General features: G+C 40.9%; 1 protein-coding gene across 2 annotated transcripts in view; it reads right to left on the bottom strand.

Moving 5' to 3' along the window:
* The window catches only part of LOC127447102 (contactin-associated protein-like 5), a 126,267-nt gene extending 102,156 nt beyond the window's left edge, over positions 1 to 24,111 (bottom strand). Inside the window, exon 1 of one of the 2 annotated variants that reach the window (XM_051708662.1) lies at positions 23,912 to 24,111. In XM_051708662.1, coding sequence (XP_051564622.1) covers positions 23,912 to 23,993 — 82 coding nt within the window. In that variant the 5' untranslated portion in view covers positions 23,994 to 24,111. The remainder of the gene's footprint in view (positions 1 to 23,911) is intronic. The other variant, XM_051708663.1, reaches the window with a different exon arrangement.
* Positions 24,112 to 24,452: the final 341 nt, after the last annotated feature.

Below are 24,452 nucleotides of genomic sequence, written 5' to 3'. Positions count from 1 at the left end.
AATGCTGCCATAAAAGGTTATGGAGTGAATAATTTTGAAATTTTGAGAGACTCTTGTTCATGCACACATTACATGAATAGCTCAGGCTGCATGAATTCCTCACAGAAGAGTAATTAAACGTCACTCTCATCCATTTACAGCATTTGAGGTTTGAATAATTCTGCCACATAATTATGGTACGAAAGTGACATTTAAAAGGAAACAAGTTGACATTCACTAGGGATATAGTCTAGTCTTCATACACAGTAAGCATTAAAGGAAAAGCTCACCCAAAAGGAAGCATGTGTCATTATTGACTCTTCTTATGTCTTTTCAAACACATGCTGTTTTTAACTAGAGAACAGCTTCGACTAGATCTTGAATCGTTCTGTCTGATTTGTGAAATGGAATGACCAATTTACTGAAAAGAACCAGCTCAAAAGACCAGCGTGAAGATTCTTCAAAATCTCTCCTTTTGTGTTCCGCAGAAACAAATAACAGCATGCAAGGTTGGAATGACATGAGGGGCTGGTATTTAATGACAGAAATTTCATTTTTTGGGTCAACTTTTTCTTTAAAGGATTCAGATAGCAACCACTAAACATTCTTTGCTCCTCATTTTTTCTTTTATTCTGAAGGTTGCAATATATAAGTTTAACTGTACAAACTCATGTGGGCACTTTAGAAGGAACGACTAAAATCTTTGAGAGAAAGCATGTGGTGGCTCTGGCTCTCCCTGTGTGCTCGTTGAGCTCAGTTTAGGATTACTGTGCCTCCAGCATGGAATGGCAGATTATGAGTATAGCGATCTGAGCGTGTCAGCACTCATGGGCCACTGATCCAGGATCAGGGAGGGGAACGGATCTGCTTGGACTTCGGCTTTCACCAATTGTTCCACGTCTCCATGCCAACACACAGCAAGAAACTCTAATCTGGTGTAGAGCAAGTGAGGACACAGTCAAAACTGGCTGCCGAGCGATTACAATAATCACTGTATTCCAGCCATCTGTGAGTCAAGAGCTGTGTTCATTTAGTGAATCCATTTGGTTTTTAAATAGTGACCACAACAGGCTAGAGGAAGCTGAGTAAAGCTTTCAGCTCAATGATAAAACACAAGGGTTGAGTGCAAATGAGGTAAAATATGATAGCATATTACTGCAAAAAGCATCTGCGTGACCTGACTTGACAGCACTCAGATCATGTATATAAACAGATGTCTGTAATACTGATTTAACAACAAAATGAAGAGGATCAAGCTGTTTCCATACATCTGAGTACCTTTTCCTGTTACACTTGTGAAAAACGTCAGTCGTAATACATCAGAGCCTTAAACATATTGCCTCAACATATCTATGACACTGTCACACCATCTACTGCACCATTCAAACTCTTTCTTGTCAGTTAACCATCTCAAGCTCTCTCTCACTGTCCAGATTTTATGTGCTGTAAGTAATGTTAGCCGTTCTGGAACTTTCACAAGACTTGGCTACTGAATTAGAAGCACCCCTCTTTTCCAAACCCCACCCTACAAATATAATGTTGAGACTGTTGTAATATCGGTGTTGTCAAAGTAAACAAAAGCAACAGTAGAAAAATAAGATTCTCGAATAACATACTAACAAACTGCTTATGAAGCTGAATATGGCATTAAACTTGGAGTAATCCGCTTCAACTTCCACGTTCTCAGCTTCCTGCTTCTTATATATATGGACTGCCCTGTGAATTCGCAAAATGATCAACAGGTAGAAAGCACCTCAAAGTCTTCTGAACGGCTAAACAAAAATCTGAGAGACTAGCGCTCTCACAGAGACAGGTGTGATACTTCAGGATACCTAATTCAGTGATATCTGTCAGGTAATAGAGACATTTTCTGTATACTAGTCCATAAATTATCTATGGCCATATTACAGTAGCACACTTATAAAGTCTCATTAGCTGTCTGAAATATGATTAATATTGAATAAAAACCACCGTGCCTTTTATGTAGTCAAATCTGACAATAAAATTAAAATCAGGCCCTTGAACAGTTTCCCTTAAACTTTTACTGCATTTCTCATAATTTCCCTTTAAATCATCACAGAATGCACCATTTTCATACCCCAGGTGGCTTTTGTTTTTATCTCTGGGTTCTGTGGAATATCATTCTGCCAAAAAAACAAACAAACAAAAAAAACTGGCCAATGGTGTTCCTTTTTAGGACACCGTAATGGCTCTATATACAATACTATGTATTTGATATCAATGTAATTGTATTATCCTACTCTCGATGATGTCAATCATGTGAATCATTATATGACTGGATCAGCATAAATAAAAAAAAAAAAAAATTAAAAAAAGCTTTCTCACTCCTACACATGCTGGGAAATGAAAGCTCTCAATATCTGATTATATCTACATCTATCTAGAGCAAGCAATCCATCTTTAACATCATCGACTCCCACTGTCACAGACTGCAGCCCAAACAGATGCTGGCTGCATTAATTATATTTCACAACTGTCAGCACATTAACGAGGAAACTTGTGGTCGCCAGTGTGTCATACAGTGTCTGACTGCATCTAAACTGTAACGGCCAGACTTTTTGACCTCTGGCAAAATGCTATTTTTTTTCTGCAGGTGTCACTCAATGTCAGTACTCAGCAAAATCAAGAGGTCAACGCTCCTTTATTCTTTTATGCTAAGTTCAAAATGCCGCCATGTTTTAGTGGCTGATGCTTAAATGTTAAATTGAGACAGTATTCAGTCACTTTCACAATATTGAATGCTTATTAAATTCTAGGGTAGCCCAAAAATCATACATGCAGTTTCAAGGATTGTGTGTGCAGTGCAAAAAATTATTCCATTTATCAGTATATTTTTCTTGTATATATGTAAACATCTAAACATACTTGAAACAAGATACTGTACTTTAACATAAAGAGCAAAATGGGATAAGATATTAAGTCTTGTTTTCAGAGAAATGTAACCAAATCTGGTCTTTATTATTAAAGCAAGAAAATCGAATTAACTTAATTCAAAGAGAAAGCAAGTCTATTTATTATTTTTTTTTTACCCCATTGGCAAATAGTATTTTCTTGCTTTAAGCATAAACCTCATTTAATTTTAATAGATTTCTCTGAAAACAAGACTTATTATCTTATGTTGTATATCTAATATCTTGTCATTTTACTTCTTACAGTAAGTAAATGTATTTTGTTTTAAGTATGTTTAGATGTTTTTACTGGAAAACGAGATTTTTTTTCAGGGTTCTGTGCGAAGGGGCTGCAGGTTAAAAGACTTACTAACACTGTTAACAGGCAAGTGAGCTGTGAAGTAAGAGGAAAAGCTGTACTGACCGACTGCCGGAGCTCAGTGTTTTTTCAAGCAGTGCAGCACTGAAACGCAGGTTATATAGAACCGGAAATGATCAGCTCCAGTATTCTATTTCAGACACTGTCAGTTTGCTTTCAGGCCAGGTGATTAGGTACAGAAACACTAGATAAAACAGGATAAAAAAGACCCCAGTATTTTTCATTACAATAGTCACTGCTGAAAAATCAGCCTAGACCAGGTAAACTAGTTCAGCAGTTGACCATTTTTAATGACCAGTATAACAAAGTGTCCTAACCAGGCAGGCATGTTGCAAAGTTTCTAGCGACAAGCAATTTCTCTGTCCACACTGAATGGGAAACTGTTCAGCTAAGTGACACAATCACAGCCAATCAGAGGACATTTGTTGTTTAATGTACAGTTATGTGGAGCTAGATTTTGGGCCAATGAGATTTCATGATGGGTGAAGCCACTAAACCAAGCAAACAACACAATGCAATTTTGCATGTCATGGTTGTGGTTGGCTAGGTCAAAAATTTTACATGGAAGAGATTCATTTTATTGCTTGTCGCATTTTTGCATTGCATCTAAGACAATGAGCAAGGTATGTTTTAAGGGGATAGTCCACCAAAAAAGGAAATTTCTCTCATAATTTACTCACCCTCATTCCATCAAAGATGTGCATGTATTTCTATCTTCTGCTGAAGACAAACAAATATTTTTAGAAGTATATCTCAGCTCTGTAGGTCCACACAATGCAAGTGAATGGCCTTTTTGAAGCTCCAAAAATGAGATAAAATCAGCATAAACTTAATCCATACAACTCCAGTGTTTTAATCCATGTCTTCTGAAGCGATCCAGTTGGTTTTGGGTGAGAAAAGACCAAAATGTTAATCCTTTTTCACTGTACATCTTGCAGTCTCTAGACACAATCATGATTTCAAACTCAGCACTAGATGGTGCAATAGGAAGTGTAATTGAGCTTGAAATCATGATCGCCAAGGAGATTGCTGTCAAGATATACAATGAAAAAAAATAACCAGTTACATTTTAGTCTGTTCTCACCCAAAACCAACTGGATCACTTCAAAAGACATTGATTACACCACTGGAGTCTGATAGATAACTTTTATGCTGACTTTATCTCCTTTTTGGAACTTCAAAGGTCTGATCACCATTCACTTGCACTGTATGGACATACAGAGCTGAGATATTCTTCTAAAAATCTTTGTTTTCAGCAGAATAAAGAAAGTTATACACATCTGGGATGGCATGAGGGTGAGTAAATTATGAGAGAAATTACATTTTGGGGTGAACTAGCCCTTTAAGCACTTTCATGCTGAATATACCATTGAGTAGCATAGGGTTGATCTGGTTTACCAGCAACAATAGCTAGCTTAACCAACTTGTGCCATCAATACAGACCTTCAATGTCCGTCTAAAAACAACAAACATGGTGGAATTCAAGATGGTCCACACTGGTCAAAGATGAGGTATTTCAGTGGTGATGTGGCTACTGTCACCAGTGTTTAGTGTGAACCTCAAAACTACAGATGAAATTAGGTATGTGCCCTCTTTGAAAACGTGAGTAATGTCCTAAAGCAGATCCTTAAAGCTCTGCCTATTCACAGACACTGTATTTGCTGCTCTAGCAGTTAGCATGAGAATAGTGCCCCAAAGGCAAACCATATAAGAGCTTGACCTTCTTATGCAGAATGGGAAGGAATTCCTTTTGTGGGACATGCATCATCAAGCCTAATAGGAACATCACTCAATGTCTTAAAAAAGTTATTCTCTTCAATGATTCTAAATAGAAAGTGTAGCCAGCCCTGTGAAACATTAACCCCTCTTTCAAAGTCAATGATAACTGTTATCCATTTATGCTCTTGACATTTTTTCTCTCCTTTAATCATCTTTTATACAGTTGGGAAATATTAATATCAACAAGACTTCCCTTAGACACAGCACTCAAAGAGTTTCATACATCCATTATCATATGAAGATACATACATTCTCAATGAAAAACACCGTTCAGCAACCATACTGCCATTATTGGACACTGGCATCTCCAATTAAAAATTAAAAAGAGGCTCATGTTAACTCTGCCCTATTATAGGGAAACTTAGAAAACTATAGGGACCCCACTGCCAAGACAACTGCTAAATTGATCAAGAGAAGGTCACCCACCAGGAAACCTGGCCAAGTTAATTTTTAGCATCACCAAAGCTGTTGATGAGACTCAAGCTAAGGATGTAAAACAGCATGTTACACCCTGAGTGCATTGCTGCGCATAATTAAAGGCAGCCAGACCTGATTTTGATAAACTATATTACACATTAGAGAACCTTTTAAAAAAAATGGCTGTAACAAATACATTGAGACAGTTTGAATGCTTTCCTGGTTGAAAGAACTCCCAAGGCAGAGTATAAAATATGTGTTTCCGAACCTTTTCATCTTATGTACCCCAACAGCCCCATCAATAAGGCTTAAGTTTCTCTTCATGGACACCAAACAAGAAATGTGTTCCTTTTAACTCACATTATACTGGATATAATTTAGCAATATCATTAATGTATTTTAAAGGTGCACTTTGTAACTTTTGTCTTTGTGTCATCTTGGACTTACACTGACACCTAGTGGCTTGGATGCAGCAATATTTAAAATCAATAATTTTCAGTTTCAGATGCCATTGTAGAAATGTAGTATTCATAGTCATTCATGGTTACTTTAATCAGTGAGAGAAAATGTCAAATAACAGGACAGTTACTGAGATTAAGTGAGTAGTATTCATCTGGTCATGTGATTCTAACATGGCAGCCCCCATGTGCGGACCCTCTCCATGTAGAATAAATCAGCTTTTATAAGATTACTGATATGACAGGAGACTTCATTTTAATGTGAGTGGTCATGATTTCCTACATATATTGCAAAATTACAGTACGTGTCTTTAGGAGTAAAACTTTTTTAATGAGGAAAAAATTACTGAGTGCATGTTTAAAGTCAATTAAAAAACAGTACATACTGTGGGTGATAAACAGACTTACCAAATAGCATATATTCTGCAATGAGTGTCATCCAAGAAATCATGAGATTGATCACAATTAGTATAAGTATTAGTAATTAGTATTCTCTATTTAAGTTAAGTTAAGCAAAGCAAAATCTTTCCACCTAGACCCTTTACCCATTGTTAGCAATTATGGAAATATATAATAAATATAAGATTACCTAATATAATAATAAAATTATTATTATTATTTTAAATTCTTTTTCCACCTTTTGATCTGTTATTGAATATAAATTTATCTTTATAAAGTAGTCAACAAATGTACGGTATGGAACATGTCTGGCTCAGACCAATTCACTCAGACTCACAAAAATGATTTTCTCAGCTGGTCAGATGACCTGTAAATTTTTTGTCATGCATGAACATACCATCTGGTAACTGCAAAATCAACAAAAGCACAAGATTATTATTATTATTTAAGCTATTTTTAATGAATGTCTGTTCTCAGTGAAGCCCACTTTTTCCCCCACAAAGACATCATTGGTTTTGGCCACTCTACCTCCTATCATTTACAGCATTATTTGTCAGCATTTCCTCCTATTGACTTTTGAACAGCGTTATTCCATGGCCTCTCCATTTACTGAGCTGTAGTGGAGATTGGCATCCCCCTGTCCCTAATTAGGCAGCCCGCACTTCACTAAAACAAACATTGCTCTACAAAGAGATCCGACTCAATAATGCCAACAAATTACTTTCTGTCTCCCTGCAAAGATTTCTCCTTTCTATCTATCTCCATTCCAGAATGAAAGAAGATGCTTCAGGTACCTGTAGGTGTGCTGCCAATGTGTTTGTAATTTAAAAGAAAAAAGATGATTAGAAATGATAACTCTGATGTAACATGACGAACAGGTTATTAAAAAGGTGACTTTTTTTTTTTTTTATCGAGCTGGTGGTAAAAATGTTTGAAATGAGATGGGTTTAAATAAGTACACTGATATACTTCTGATATAAGATGGATGAATGGTTTGGAAAGCCTTGCGACACAGAAAGATCAGATAGGCTCAAGGATACTGTACATGTCAAAATTCAATACAGTGCTCTGTTATTAAGCAATATCAACCTTTCTCTCCAATAAACATAAAACATCAAAACTTACACTATGGGAATGATAATAACAGAAGGCTACATGACACATCATGGTGTAGGGAAGAAAACAGTGTAGAGCAGCATGAACAAGAAAAATGAACCACCAGACTGCATATTATGACATCCAGTTTTTGACTAATGAAAGCAGAACATGATGAACGGGTTACTGAAATGGTGGCTTTGAGTTTTTTTTTAATCGAGCTGGTGGTAAAAGTGTTTGAAATGAGATGGGTTTAAATGAGTACACTGACATACTTTTAAAGAAGTTCTAAAAGACAGATGAATGGTTTGAGAGGCCTTGCAACACAGAAAGATCAAATAGGCTCAAGGATACTGTACATGTTCAAATTCAATACAGTGTTCTGTTATTAAGCAAGATCAACCTTTCTCTCCAGTAAACATAAAACATAAAAACTTACACTATGGGAATGATAATAACAGAAGGCTACATGACGCATCATGGTGTATATAACTGTATATAACAGTATTCCAGAGAAAAGTATTCCATTCCAGAGGAAGCGCAAGAAAAACTTGAGCAAAGGTTTTCTTGTGGTTTGGGACAATGTCCAATTCCACTATACAGTACTGCATGAGTGGTTTGAAAATCACCCACATATTCTTATGGTGTTCCTTCCACAATATTCTCCTTTTCAATTTATGGAGTTTTTCTCCTACTGGAGATGTAAAGTGACCACAACCTCTATGACAAAATAACTCTTCTTGCAGAGATGCATGGAATCAACTTTCACATTGTTCATTTATTAGATCCATAGCTTGATAAAATATATACACAATATGTTTTCTCAAGCTATGGAAGTGGATGGATATCTAAATTTAGAGACATTTCAAGAAAACACATGGAAAAAATATCTTTATTGTGGATATTTATGCTAAATGTGTTGTTTTAATATTATAGTTGTTTGTCTATAGCTGAATATGTTATAAAAATCAATAGAAAACACGTCTTTAGTTTTGATGTAAGTATTTGCATTACCAGAAAACGTCATGGTTACTTTCGTAATCTCCGTTCCCTGATGGAGGGAACAAGACATTGTGTCGATGTAGTGACACTAAGGGTCACTCTTGGGAGCCCCAAACACCTCTGCTTTTTTTTAAAAACGCCAATGAGAATTTGCGAGTGGAATTTGCATGCCACTCCCCGGACATACGGGTATAAAAGGAGCTGGTATGCAACCACTCATTCAGGGTTTGTGCTGAGGAGCCGAGACAAGGTCCCGGCCATTTTAATGGGTAGTTCAGCATTGTGGCAAGTGGGACACAATGTCTCATTCCCTCCATCAGGGAACGGAGGTTACGAAAGTAACCATGACGTTCCCTATTTGTCACTCACTCGACGTTGTGTAGATGTAGCGACACTAGGGGTCCCTCGTGAGGGGGCGGGGGGGGGTGTCACTCCCAAGGTGAAGACATCGCAGAGACCACACCCCGCCCAGAGAAAGGGGGGGTACTTCAAGTGGAAATACATCACACGGTCTTACCGAGTCTTGTCGGAAGTATGTCATGTGAAGAGTCGCATGGTAGGTCCTACCCAAGGGGGGAGGAGTTTCTACAAGCATGTTTTTACAGAAGATATAACACATGGGGTTACCTATGGGGAACCACCGCATGCAGAGCACCTACCTCAGTACAGGGCCTTACCAGCTCACTTACTGAGCCGGCAGCAAGTTTCTCCGCAAACTCGACTGCCACAGTGCTAAGGAGGAAGTCATCCAGGGATCACAGTCTGTGAACACTACTGGGAGTCAAGAGCACACGTCTTCCTCTCAAGGGAGGGGAAAGGCGCTATGCACAAGCGGTACACCCGGCCAGCTGTCCCGGAACTTACCTGCTTGTGCCTGCCACTACACGGGATGAAACCGACTCAACCCGGAGATTGTAGAACCTCACAAAGGTGTTGAGTGTTGCCCAGCCTGCTGCTTTGCAGATGTCTGCCAAAGTGGCGCCACTGGCCAGGGCCCAGGAGGACACCACACTCCTGGTAGAGTGGGCTTGTAACCCCGCTGGGGGTGGCACGTCCTGAGCTTGATATGCCATAGCGATGGTGTCAATGACCCAGTGGGCGATCCTCTGTTTGGAGACAGCGCTTCCTTTCCGCTGTCCACCAAAGCAGACAAAGAGCTGCTCGGAGCTTCTAAAGTTCTGCGTGCGATCCAAATAGATGCGTAAAGCTCACACCGGACACAGCAACGCCAGGGCTGGGAACAAGTCGAGGCAAAGCGGGCAGTGGGAGGATTTCCTGGAAGCAAACAGGTCTACCTGTGCTCAACTGAATCGACTCCAATTCAGCTGGACCACCTGAGGGTGGAGTCTCCACTCTTCCCTGAGGGTAACCTGACGTGACAGCGCGTCCACTGTGGTGCTGAAGTCGCCCGGGATGTGAGTGGTCCGTAGCGACTTGAGGCGCTGCTGACTCCAGAGGAGGAGATGGCGGGCGAGTTGTGACATGCAATGGGAGCGTAGACTGCCTTGGCAGTTGATGTAAGCTACCGTCACTGTGTTGTCCATCCGGACCAACACGTGCTTGCCCTGGATCAATGGCAGAAACCTCAGCAAGGCGAGCAGTACTGCCAACAACTCTAGGCAGTTGATGTGCCAACGCAGCCACGGGCCAGTCCAAGAGCCGGCGGCTGTGTGCCCGTTGCATACGACGCCCCAGCCCGTCTTGGATGCATCTGTTGTAACCACGACGCACCTGGAGATCTGCTCTAGGGGAACCCCTGCCCGTAGAAATACCAGGTCGGTCCAAGGGCTGAAGAGGCGGCGACAGACCGGCGTGATGGTCACGTGATGTGTCCCGCGGCGCCATGCCAATCTCAGGACTCAAGTCCAAAGCCAGTGCTGAAGCGGTCTCATATGCATCAACCCGAGCGGTGTGGCCGCCACTGAGGATACTATATGCCCCAGGAGCCTCTGAAATCGTTTCAGTGGAACCACTGTTCTCTGTCTGAACGCCTTCAGACAGTTCAGCACCGACTATACGCGCTCATTCATGAGGCACGCTGTCATCGAGACTGAGTCCAACTCCAGACCGAGAAAAGAGATGCTCTGAACCGGGGAGAGCATGCTCTTTACCCAGTTGACCCAAAGCCCCAGTCGGCTGAGGTGCTAGAGCACGAGATCCCTGTGTGCACATAACAACTTCCAAGAGAGTGAGCTAAGATCAGCCAGTTGTCGAGATAGTCGAGAATGCGGATACCCACTTCCCTTAGCAGGGCAAGGGCTGCCTCCGCGACCTTCGTGAAGACACGAGGGGACAAGGACAATCCGAAGGGCAAACCGCAGGAAGGGTCTGTGTCATGGTAGGACCGAGACATGGAAGTACGCATCCTTCAGGTCTACCGCAGTGAACCAATCTAGATGTCGGATGCTCGCTAGAATGCATTTTTGCATCAGCATCTTGAACGGGAGTCTGTGCAAGGCCCGGTTCAGTACTCGCAGGTCCAGGATCGGTCGCAACCCACCGCCTTTCTTTGGTACGATGAAGTAAGGGCTGTAGAACCCATTCCTCAGCTCGGCTGGAGGGACAGGCTCTATCGCGCCCTTGCTCAGGAGGGTTACAATTTCCACACGCAAGGTAGAGGTGTTCTCGCCCTTCACCGAGGTGAAGCGGACGCCGCTGAACCTGGGCGGGCGCCCGGCGAACCGAATTGCGTAGCCGAGTCGGACGGTCCGGGTCAGCCATCGCGATGGGTTAGAAATGCTTGCCCGTCTGGCCCTTGGCCGTGCTGAGTTGAGGGACATCAAAGCTGGGCACCCAGGGGCGGGTGGTCTGCCGCTGGAGTGCCAACCCTGCCAAAAAGGAATGGTGGACGGCGGTCGTGATGACGGCCGTGCACACTGGACATGTGACCCAGGAAACAAGGAAACTGCTCTTTTGATGAATATTTGGGTACCGCAGCCTCTGGGGCATGCGGTGAAAAAAGAAACAAAATATTCTCCTTCCGGCCCTCCACTGGGGAATGGAGTGGTCTGTGCACCAGCTCCAGAAAGATGGGTCTCCTTGCCCCTGGGTCGCCCGTCTCAGGGGCATTTAGAAACCTTGCTCGTGTTCTTGGTGGCCATGAGATGGGAGGCATCTGCTTCCTCGATGGGCTGCACGTTGGGGCCGGGCCACGGGGCGGGCTGCGGCAGAGCCGGAGATGTTGCTGCAGGGAGATAACCTTGGCGACGAGCAGACAGGGTGCGGGATCTTGAGCCGCGCCAGGGCAGAATGTGCTTTATAGCCTCTGTCAGCTTCTTCACCATCGAGAACTGCTGGGCAAAGTCCTCGACAGTGTCGCCAAACAGGCCAACCTGGGAGATGGGGGTGTCAAGAAACCATACCTTGTCGGCCTCTCGCATCTCTACCAAGTTGAGCCAGATGTGGCGCTCCTGGACCACGAGAGTGGACATCGCCTGCCCGAGAGACCGTGCTGTGACCTTTGTTGCCTGGAGAGCGAGGTCGGTCACCGAGCTCAGTTCCTGCATCAATCCCGGGTCAGAACTACCCTCGTGCAGTTCTTTTAGCGCCTTGGCTTGTTGTACTTGCAGGAGAGCCATGGCATGCAGGGCGGAGGCGGCTTGTCCAGCGGCACCATAGGCCTTAGCCGTTAGAGACGACGTAAACCTACAGGCCTTGGACGGGAGCTTCGGACGCCCATGCCAGGTGGCAGCGCTCTGCGGACACAAGTGCACCTCGAGCGCCTTTTCCACCTGGGGGATCACCGAATACCCTCAGGCCGCTCCACCCTTGAGGGTAGCAAGAGCGGGGGAGCTGAAAGATCGGGACCGGGCAGTAAAAGGTGCCTCCCACGACCATGTCAGCTCCTCATGCACTTCCGGGAAGAAAGGAATGGGGGCGGGACCGGATGAGCCCGCTATCCAATGCTGCGCTTGATAACTCATCATCTTCCGGGGCGCCAGACGAGATGTCGAACCCGCCCTGAGACGAGCCTGTGATTTCGTCCGAGCACACAATCGGGGCAAGCGAGTGTGCTGGGGAATGGGAGGTCCGTGGGGGGATGCCTGGTGGAGGTGGTCCCATTGAGGTCCCCAAATTGCCCCCAGTGCTAACCAGCACGGCCTCATACCCGTAGGTAGAAGGACCGAGGTGGGGAGCCGCTAGGGTGGCTTGCTTTCTTACGAATGCAAGCCGTGACCGCAACGTTGCCATGGTCATGTTCTCGCAATGAGGACATGATCCATCCATGAACGATGTCTCCGCGTGGGCAGCGCCCAGACACGTAAGACAGCAATCGTGGCCATCAGAAGCGGAGAGATAGCGACCGCAACCAGGAATAACACACAAACGGAAAGGCATCTTTAAAAAGACGTTCCGTGTGTGCCTCTCTTTTAAAAAGAAAATATAATCTTTTAGAATATACTCTTTTAAATGTTCTGCCGAAGTGCCCAGGGGCATTCTCTGCAAACCATAGATGCAGAGGGGGAGAAGCCATTGAAATGCGCCGTAAGATCCAGCAGAGAGAGGTGAATGAACTCGGTGGATGAATTTAGCTCAATGAATAAAACCGCTCGGCTCCGAAGAGAAAATCTGAATGAGTAGTTGCATATCAGCTCCTTTTATACCGGTATGTCTGGGGGAATGGCATGCAAATTCCACTCGCCAATTCTCATTGGCCTTTTTTAAAAAAAGCAGAGGTGTTTGGGGCTCCCATGAGTGACCCCTACTGTCACTATATCGACACAACGTCGAGTGAGTGACAGATAGGGAACAATACAGTGCTTCATTATGCAGTTTAATTGAACTGTTATAGAACATAAGGGTCTGTTTAGTTAGCTGTGTGAATTATTTTATTTGTTTGTTTTATTTCACTTTGTTACACTTGTTGTGTTCCCGGTCAGTTTGGCCTCTGAGTGAAACAAATTTGCTCATTGCATTATACAAATTGAGACCTTTCCAACTATATACAACTCACTTTTTTATGGTTATACCAACTCTGAATATAATTGTTGTGATAACAAATTGCAAATGATGAGAACGAAACAGTTCTTATTTGTCAGCAAATTAAAAAGCATTATTTATGAATTGGTAGGTTCAGCTATATGCATTGTAAAGTCCAGATTCTAAGCTTCAAATTGACACCTAGTTTGTTCAGATCAACCAAGTGTTTATTAATTTATTATGTAAATATTATATATTTTTTGTTTTCCGTAGGGAGTTCCCCACACTAGCCCTGTATGAGCCCAGTTTAATTAATACTTTTGTCAATAATAATAATATATATATATTTAATATGTTAAAAAAGGAGTACAAAACCTGTCTAATGCAATATCTTGTGACAATATATGCAATATGAGAGATTTATAAACAATCTTAGTGGGCCGGTCATTTTTGACACAAAATGTGTTAGCACAAAACGAACACAGCACAAGGGATAACAAAATTAACAAAATGTGAAGAAAGACAGTTATATGAATTTGAGATGGCATGAAGGTGAGTAAACGATGAGAGAATTATCATTTTTGGGTGAGCTATCTCTTTAACCTAACTTAAAAGGTTAAGTTAACTCTTTGTGAATGCCACATTAGGTAAACCTGGCACAAGTTTTGAGAGACACCAATACTAAATTAATTTGAAGGAATGTGTTTACTAAAGTTTTTTGAGTAAACTCAAATTCAACTTGTAAAGGATTACAGTGTAGTATGAAACTAGCATCACCCCCTACTGTGACAACAGTCCTAGGGCTAGATGATCATTAACCTGCTATGTTAGACAGTGAGAGAATGCCTGAGGTTATTGTCCTATAAGGTCCTGGTGAATATCAAGTCAGGGGAAGCAGAGTCTGCTGTGCCACTTCCATGCCATCAGCCCAGATGGTGGGGCACATGCTCTGCCCCAAACTGGCTCATGGAAATGCCACTAGGTTGGCTATCATTTTTGAACATAATTGAAAAAAATAAAAATAAAAATAAAAATAAAAATAAAAATAAAAATAAAAATGGAGGAGAAAAGGTATGTGTTTTCTTTTCTGCTGATGTTCTGACTTTCATTCTCTGAGTCTCAGAAATATGAGAGAATATGTGCAGTCACACCAGTTACTACTGTACCTCACAGAGTTTAAAGGGGTCATGACACGAGGAATCACATTTTCCTTGATCTTTTAAAATATAAGAGGTCATTGTACTATAAAACATACTGTAAGTTTCAGAGCTCAAAACATCCTCCTCACTGCAAAAAGAGCATTTGTTAAAACCAAGCTGCCAAAATAACTCATTCTCTACATCCTCCACTTTGTGATGACACACTGTGGTAGACATTTGCATCTGACCGCCTCCACAACAACGCATCAACGCCTACATTATCTTATTACTTCCATTGCCTGCCCAGTAGCGGTGAGCAGTGAGATAGCAATGAGAGAGCAGGTCAATAAAGAGCAGAGAGCCAATCGTATCAGTGGGCGTTTCCTGTCTATTATTAAGTCTACCATCTTACTCTCGTCATACAACTTATTAAAATACTAAAATGGCTCATTCTAATCTATATATATCAAATTACTATGTGATTGGGGGATAAATTCTTGGGACATCTAACTGAGCCGAAGTCACGCGTCTGATGTAATTATTCAGTTCAAAATTGGTCCCGTGCTTTTGCAGCTATTGGCGGTTTTTCTGTAGCTCCTCTTTTCTCCCTCACAGCTACAGTATACTGTCATCTTTCATATCACATTAATGTGAGTATAGGGTTGCCGAGTGCTGATGCAGTGACGGTCTGAGTCGTAGTATATTTGGTTAATTTAGTACGGAGCAGACAACATTTTGGGTTACAGCAGTGATTTGAGCTGAGAAAGAACATGAAGCAACAGTGAAACTATTTAAAGCTGTTCTGACGTGCTGCGAACTGTGAGGTGATTGTCTGTGTCCCATGACTTCTTTAATAACATTTAACGTGCAAGGAAGGGTAACAAGTGGAGTTTCTGGTTAACCCCTAGGGTAAGATTACATTTACATTTATGCATTTGGCAGATGCTTTTATCCAAAGAGACTTACAGTGCTTTCAAGGTATATTTCAAGGTATTTATTGAAAAGGGTTTAAACAATGTTTTCCTTGCTTGTTCAATGAACCATAAACAATTAATGAACATGCACCTGTGGAACGGTTGTTAAGACACTAACAGCTTATAGACGGTAGGCAATTAAGGTCACAGTTATAAAAACTTAGGACACTAAAGAGACCTTTCTTCTGACTCTGAAAAACACCAAAAGGAAGATGCCCAGGGTCCCTGCTCATCTGCGTGAACGTGCCTTAGGCATGCTGCATGGAGGCATGAAGACTGCAAATGTGGCCAGGCCAATAAATTGCAATGTCCGTACTGTGAGACGCCTAAGATAGCACTACAGGGAGACAGGAAGGTACAGCTGATTGTCCTCGCAGTGGCAGACCGCATGTAACAACACCTGCACAGGATCGGTACGTCCGAATTTAACACCTGCGGGACAGGTACAGGATGGCAACAACAACTGCCCGAATTACACCAGCAATGCACAATCCCTCCATCAGAGCTCAGACTGTCCGCAATAGGCTAAGAGAGGCTGGACTGAGGGCTTGTAGGCCTGTTGTAAGACAGGTCCTTACCAGACATCACCGGCAACAATGTCACCTATGGGCACAAACCCACCTTCACTGGACCAGACAGGACTGGCAAAAAGTGCTCTTCACTGACGAGTCATGGTTTTGTCTCACCAGGGGTGATGGTCGGACTCGCGTTTATCATCGAAGGAATGAGTGTTAAACCGAGGCCTGTTCTCTGGAGCGGGATCCATTTGGAGGTGGAGGGTCCGTCATGGTCTGGGGCGGTGTGTCATCATCATTATTCCATTTCTGTTAGTCACATGTCTGTGAAACTTGTTCAGTTTATGTCTTAGTTGTTGAATCTTTTTATATTCATACAAATATTTACACATTAAGTTTGCTGAAAATAAAAGCAGTTGAAAGTGAGAGGACGTTTCTATCAAATCAAATCACTTTTATTGTCACACAACCATAAACACAAGTGCAATAGTGGGTGAAAGTCTTGGGTGCAGTTCCGAGCAACATAGCAGTCATGACAGTGATGAGACATATACCAATTTACAATAAAGATCAGATTTACACAATTTACATATCTAATATACACATAATTACACAATATACAAATAATAATATACAATGTACAGTATACAATACACACAATATAGAATACACATACACACAATATAGAATACACATTATACAATAAAAAATAGTATATATAGTATATATAAAATATACAGTAGTTTGTATTGTACTGTATTGACATTCAGGTTGTCGGTTGATAGTCAGTTGCCAGTGTGTTGTTAAGAGAGAATATAATTTATGACAGTCCAGTGTGAGATAATAAGATTAATAAAGTGCAGTGCTGATGTATATTGATCATGAGAGATCAAGAGTTCAAAGTCTGATTGCTTGGGGGAAGAAGCTGTCATGAAGTCGGCTGGTGCGGGTCCTGATGCTGCGTACCGCCTGCCTGATTGTAGCAGTGAGAGCAGCCCATGGCTCGGGTGGCTAGAGTCTCTGATGATCCTCCGAGCTTTTTTCCCACACTGCCTAGTATATATGTCCTGGAGGGAGGGAAGCTCACCTCCGATGATGTGTCTGGCAGTTCGCACCACCCTTTGCAGGGCTTTGCGGTTGTGGGAGGTGCTATTGCCGTACCAGGCAGTGATGCAGCCAGTCAGGATGCTCTCTACAGTGCTGGTTTAGAACCGTGTGAGGATGTGGTGGTTCATTCCAAACTTCCTCAGCCGTCTAAGGAAGAAGAGGTGCTGATGAGCCTTCTTCACAATGGCCTCAGTGTGGACGGACCATGTGAGTTCCTCAGTGATGTGGACACCAAGGAACTTGAAGTTGCTGACTCTCTCCACCAGTGCTCCATTGATGGTGATGGGACTGTGTTCTCTGTCTTTTCTCCTGAAGTCCACCACAAGCTCCTTTGTCTTGCTGATGTTGAGGGAGAGGTTGTGCTCCTGACACCAGCGTGTCAGAGTATATATATAAATAATAATATGGGTAATATTATTGGCTATTATTTGATTAACTGAATATATCTATAATTTTAAGCTATTTAAAAAGGAAACATGGGAGCCCCATTTAAGTTTCAAGACACCTGATAAACACCACTTTTCAAATCTGGTACTCTGAGTATTTCAGTGGTTAAAAATACTCTTTTTAATAACTTTTTTGGGGGGATTTAATCCTGAAGAAAAGCTTCAGGATTAATTTTCAGATGGATCCATTGTTCTAATATTACACATTTGTTCTGTTATTTCCCTAAACCTCTCTTTGCTGCAGGCATACTGAGACAATGGCTTAATCAAATGTTATCTCAGTTAACTCTGACAAGTTATGTGTTCATGTCTGAATTTCTTACAGTATGTGCATGTTTAAATGGAAAGGAATGTTAAAAACACCTGAGGGTTGAAAGTAGGCTACATGTTGTCTGGCTGATATAATCTAGAAATATTAACTTGAGTGGTGACTGTGAAGCTTTGAGAACATAATGATGTTTAAAGGGATTTAAAGTCATGTGAACGGGTGAAAACAGAGCTGTACTGAATTAATACTGAGCTCATTCAAGTATAAGGAGAGACAAATAATAGATCAAAGAATGAATAATGACTGTTACTGTGAGGTGTTCCCAATGCTGCTTTGCATTTGGAGGCATTGAAAGGACATTTCTAATTAGTAATTTGTTTTGCTTTATATGATTCCCAATATTTAAAGAAATGCAAACCACCATATAAGTTTTTCCCATGAATTATTTTTAAAGAAACTACACCAGCAAAGTTCTTATGGTGCCAATTTATCGAGAAAGGGCTGTGTGCAAAAACTTTATTCATTTGGACTAATCGTTTTCCAGATACTGACATCAAGAGATACTGGATGAAAGCAAACAGGTAATGAGAGGCTGCAGACATGTACCAGTTCCTTGTTCCTGCTCATCTCAAACTGAAAATTATAACAGTTTTAAAAGCATTGATCTAACAGGGTTACTATCATATTAAAGTAGCTATTTAAATCTTTATATTACTAAAGTAGTATTTTGAAAGCATCATATTACCTGAGTAAGTTTATTTAATTGAATCAAACACAGAACCAATAGAATAAATAAAAATCTTAAATAACATTTGTACTTTTATTTTATTTATCTGTTTATTTATTGACTTGGTACAATTCAAAATGGATTTAAATTGCTTTCAATGTATTGCTCAGTGTTCCCTGAAAAATATTACAGATGCTAATGCTATAGACATTTTGAAAGAAAACACAATGATCTCCTTAAAATGAATCTATTTCTCCTAGGTAATTCTCAAAATAAAGTACAGGAGAACAAGCTCAGATTGTCATCTCCTGAGAAACGATCAGGAGGAAAAATCACTTTTTGTGTATTCACACCACGGGCAGAAGTGATAGAGGAACAGCAAGACACAAATGAAGAATTACCACACCAAGAACAAAAGGAGGTGTGCCTGCACCTGTAACTGAACTGTAATGTTTGCAGTGTAAACTCACCCTTGAACCATAAAAAAAAAAAAAAAGAAAAAAAAAATATGAACATAGGCAGCACTTTAATAAAGCCAAGATGACTGAAAAGTGTTGTTAACCTAATCGTAAAAAATGCGTGAAGCAGGCAGCATGCGCTTAAAAAATGATACAGTATAACTAATTGAATGACCAGTATGATAACCACAAGCCTCTACCAGACATAGTTAATCTCAGATCAATGATAGTAATCTTAAATAGATGCAAAGAAAGGCAGTCTATATCAATCTACCCTGAGATTCAGCCATAAAGGAACTACTAAGAGAGAACAGAATAATAAAACAATAATTTCAGACAGAGCACAAGTATGTAGATATCAGCATTTTAGGACAGAGGCAGCTTGACAAAAAGGCATCTTTATTAGATTGAAGATTCTGAACTGAATCTCCACAGATATGCACAATCTGATGACTAACCTGCAATACAAATAATTTTGTCTGACCTAGCTTGTCAGCATCAGAAATTCAGCAAAATCCTTGTACAATCTCTTTTATTATGTTAACTGTATTTCTCTCTACAGCAGGGGATGCAGTGATAGGCTGAATTTGCCTGAATAAAGCCTCGATTAATCAATGTTTTCATGCTCTGACACCCACACAGCATAAATCAGCATGGAGATGAAGTCAAGTTTACAACATGGGCAACACAGTCAATGCTCTTCACAGCCTCTCACCTTTCAAGGTGATTTATATTATCTGCTATTGTCTTAATGCCATTCTCCAAAGCCTTCTCCCTTTTTCACTTTCAAAGCAGCTTTCACTCTTTGTGTAATATGATGAGCAGTAAAACGAGTTGGTTGCGAGCCTATAGTTGACAGAAAACTCCTTTCTCCCCCACTGAGAGGGGAGTTGTATTTAGAATGTTTAATCAGTCAGCCTATACTTGAAATGCACTATGATATACATTCAAACTGAATATACAATATATGTGTATCTCCTGTTTGGGTCACTGCACACATTTACATTTATAACTGTGAGCCACTGAGTTGGACAGCAGTGATCACAAATTTTTGCCAGATTATTTAACTTCTGGCAGTAAAAGGAATGTTCCATGTTCAAAACAAGTTAAGCTCAATCGACAGCATTTGTGGCATAATGTTGATTACCACAAAAAAATATGTTCGACTCATCTCACCTTTTCTTAAAAAAAAAAAAAAGCAAAAATCGAGGTTACAGTGAGGCACTTACAATGGAAGTGAATGGGGCCAATTTTTGGAGGGGTTAAAGGCAAAAATGTGAAGCATATAATTTTATAAATAGCACTTACTTTCATTCTTCTTTAAAACTTGTGTATTATCTGAGCTGTAAAGTTGTTTACATCATAATTTTTACAGTAATTTTAGGGTTTTAGGGTTTGTTGACATCATCATGGCAACGAAGTCCTAAAATTGGCTTTACACAGAAAAGGTTAGTAAGCGATTTGATCACACTAAAATCATAAAATCATAATTATATCTTGTGGCTATACTTTTGAAACACTGAGTATTTTAATGTTTATGGATTGGTCCCATTCACTTCCATTGCAAGTGCCTCACTGTAACCCACACTTTTGCTTTTTGTTTTTAAAGAAAAGGAGGGATATGTTGAAATACATTTTTTGTGGTAATCAATATTATGCCACAAATGATGTCGATCGAGCATAACATTTATTGAACCCGGAATATTCCTTTAAGCATTGATGGACAACACAGCACAATTATTTTGAATTTTAAAATTCAGACATTTTTCTTTCTTGTTCCAATGACAACATCATAAAGAGTGAATATACAGCAGCCAAGTATGTCAGAGTCACTGTCCTTCAAGGTTTTTTTTTTTTTTTTTTTTTTTAGGTCTTCTTCTTCTGTCCAGCACAGTCTCTTCTGTTGCGTATGTTTGTCAGTCTCTAACATATTCAGGAATATGCATGCCTTGCAAACTGTATAATATATAAATCATCTAATTTCCTATCATTCAAATAATTAATTTTGCTCATCTTAAAACAAAGCCCCTATTTTATTAATTTTTGAGGGTAAAGTTCTCAATTCACATGACTTGTTAATATAAGGCAATGTCTTATTTCACAAAACACAGAGTCCATGGGCCCTGACTCACTATTTGCCTTAGCCAGGTGAAACAAGGCTTTCATCTTGTGTCATGTTGGGACCCTCCACTGTCCCAGTGGTCATAATAAAAGGGATGTAGTTGTTCTTCCAGGGACACCAGATCTGAAAGAACATCCCCTTGTTATGCCTCTTTGAGAGCAGAGCCAGCGGCAACCATTATCTCTGTTACCTGACACAGATGACATGGGCATGATGGATCTCTGGCTTTATTCTGGTGCCTCTGTGTTAAACATGAGAATATCCTTTTGCTTGTTCTCAGTGAGGAGTCACTTCAACTGAGCCGGCTGATCCACAGAGCACATTTCAATTAGAGCACACTCTATGTGTGTAAATATATGTGTAAATAAATGTGTATACAGGTGCATCTCAATAAATTAGAATGTCGTGGAAAAGTTCATTTATTTCAGTAATTCAACTCAAATTGTGAAACTCTTGTATTAAATAAATTCAATGCACACAGACTGAAGTAGTTTAAGTCTTTGGTTCTTTTAATTGTGATGATTTTGGCTCACATTTAACAAAAACCCACCAATTCACTATCTCAAAAAATTAGAATATGGTGACATGCCAATCAGCTAATCAACTCAAAACACCTGCAAAGGTTTCCTGAGCCTTCAAAATGGTCTCTCAGTTTGGTTCACTAGGCTACACAATCATGGGGAAGACTGCTGATCTGACAGTTGTCCAGAAGACAATCACTGACACCCTTCACAAGGAGGGTAAGCCACAAACATTCATTGCCAAAGAAGCTGGCTGTTCACAGAGTGCTGTATCCAAGCATGTTAACAGAAAGTTGAGTGGAAGAAAAAGATGCACAACCAACCGAGAGAACCGCAGCCTTATGAGGATTGTCAAGCAAAATCGATTCAAGAATTTGGGTGAACTTCACAAGGAATGGACTGAGGCTGGGGTCAAGGCATCAAGAGCCACCACACACAGACATGTCAAGGAATTTGGCTACAGTTGTCGTATTCCTCTTGTTAAGCCACTCCTGAACCACAGACAATATCAGATGCGTCTTACCTGGGCTAAGTAGAAGAAGAACTGGACTGTTGCCCAGTGGTCCAAAGTCCTCTTTTCAGATGAGAGCAAGTTTTGTATTTCATTTGGAAACCAAGGTCCTAGAGTCTGGAGGAAGGGTGGAGAAGCTCATAGCCCAAGTTGCTTGAAGTCCAGTGTTAAGTTTCCACAGTCTGTGATGATTTAGGGTGCAATGTCATCTGCTGGTGTTGGTCCATTGTGTTTTTTGAAAACCAAAGTCACTGCACCCGTTTACCAAGAAATTTTGGAGCACTTCATGCTTCCTTCTGCTGACCAGCTTTTTAAAGATGCTGATTTCATTTTCCAGCAGGATTTGGCACCTGCCCACACTGCCAAAAGCACCAAAAGTTGGTTAAATGACCATGGTGTTGGTGTGCTTGACTGGCCAGCAAACTCACCAGACCTGAACCCCATAGAGAATCTATGGGGGTATTGTCAAGAGGAAAATGAGAAACAAGAGACCAAAAAATGCAGATGAGCTGAAGGCCACTGTCAAAGAAACCTGGGCTTCCATACCACCTCAGCAGTGCCACAAACTGATCACCTCCATGCCACGCCGAATTGAGGCAGTAATTAAAGCAAAAGGAGCCCCTACCAATTGTTGAGTACATATACAGTAAATGAACATACTTTCCAGAAGGCCAACAATTCACTAAAAATGTTTTTTTTATTGGTCTTATGATGTATTCTACTTTTTTGAGATAGTGAATTGGTGGGTTTTTGTTAAATGTGAGCCAAAATCATCACAATTAAAAGAACCAAAGACTTAAACTACTTCAGTCTGTGTGCATTGAATTTATATAATATACGAGTTTCACAATTTGAGTTGAATTACTGAAATAAATGAACTTTTCCGCGACATTCTAATTTATTGAGATGCACCTGTATATATACTGTCCTCTATTGACTCATACAATTATACTGTAGGCCTACTATAGCTGCGAAGGGACCGACAAAGTGCATTTGCTTTAGAGAATAGTTAAAGGTGCAAATTACTGTGGAGTGTGAGGAATGTCATTATGCCGCAAAAAATTTAGAAATATGATTCAAATGGAAACCGCTCATAGCTTGAACTTGGACCGCAGTGCTGGGGGACGTTTATCCCGAAACATTCCCGAAGATCCAGGCTAACACTATAGTGGCTGAAAAAAAAAAAAAAAAAAAAAAAAAACATCTACAAAACAGCCTAATCTCACCTTCACTATAGTAAAGCTAATACATTTGTAAACTATTACAAATGCGATGTGCCAAACAAAAGACAAGGCTAACTGTACAGCAGCAACGTCCAAAATCTCAGCGCTTCTTCAATGACAATAAAATATAGCCTAAAGTAAGGGGCCGTTCACACACATTATAATGTAAACATGCGCAAGATGGACGTCTTTGGCCATTGCTCCGCGTCTCGCTTCTCGCACAGGAGCGCCTCGTTTTTTAGACGCTGTGTAAAGTAAAAAGAACTTAAACTGTTAAAAGCGCGTCTCGAGACATCTGTGTTCTGCTCTAATCGTGGCGCTGCGTCTAGCGGAAGAACGCGTTCGGTGTGAACGGCCCCTAAGGCGTGTTGTAAAGACAATGATAATCAAAAGTTTCAACCAAACTTTAAGGCATAACAATAGTCACAGCATTACAATAATAATAATTAAATAAAGTTAATTTAGCTTAAACTACATTTGCAATATCTTTCGAATTCCCTCCACTCTTTGAAATAGCCTAATAACTTTTCATATATTATTCCAAGACACTACACGGTACTTACAATGACTGGCGCACATTGCTGAGCTGATAACGGAGAGCAGCATCAAACTGACAGCGTAAGCCCATGATTTTGGCAAGCGCATGTTGTCCAGTTACCTGAAGGCAGTATATCCTAAATGTGTATGAAAAGAAATGTATTTCCAAAACGATTAGCGCGTCTCTCTTGTCTCGTAAATATTTCAGCAGCTCATGCCTTTCTATCCTAACACCAGTGAGCAGCAGAACAGACACCAGGCGGGAAAGAACCTCTTAAACACACCCACAGCTCCCAAATCGCCGTCATCGTCATCTCTCTCACGCGCTTATCCACACACACACACACGCTCACGCGCGCGCACACACAAGCAGATCTCGCTCGATCCCTCCTTTCCCAGGCATTCTTCATTTTCCAAAACAAACGCTGGCTGTGCTCCAAATGCATCAGAAACCAATCCCATATGATATATGCATTTGTTTTGGAGGAATACAGGGGAACAGTGACAGTGAAAGACAGTTCATGCAACATTTGTGTTATTTCGTGACTGAATTTGTGCACACTTTCA

This window comes from Myxocyprinus asiaticus, chromosome 10 (genome assembly GCF_019703515.2).
Source record: "Myxocyprinus asiaticus isolate MX2 ecotype Aquarium Trade chromosome 10, UBuf_Myxa_2, whole genome shotgun sequence".
In the NCBI taxonomy this organism is placed as follows: Eukaryota; Metazoa; Chordata; class Actinopteri; order Cypriniformes; family Catostomidae; genus Myxocyprinus; species Myxocyprinus asiaticus.
Note: the sequence above shows the minus strand (reverse complement) of the source record. Positions and strands in the feature narration are given on the sequence as shown.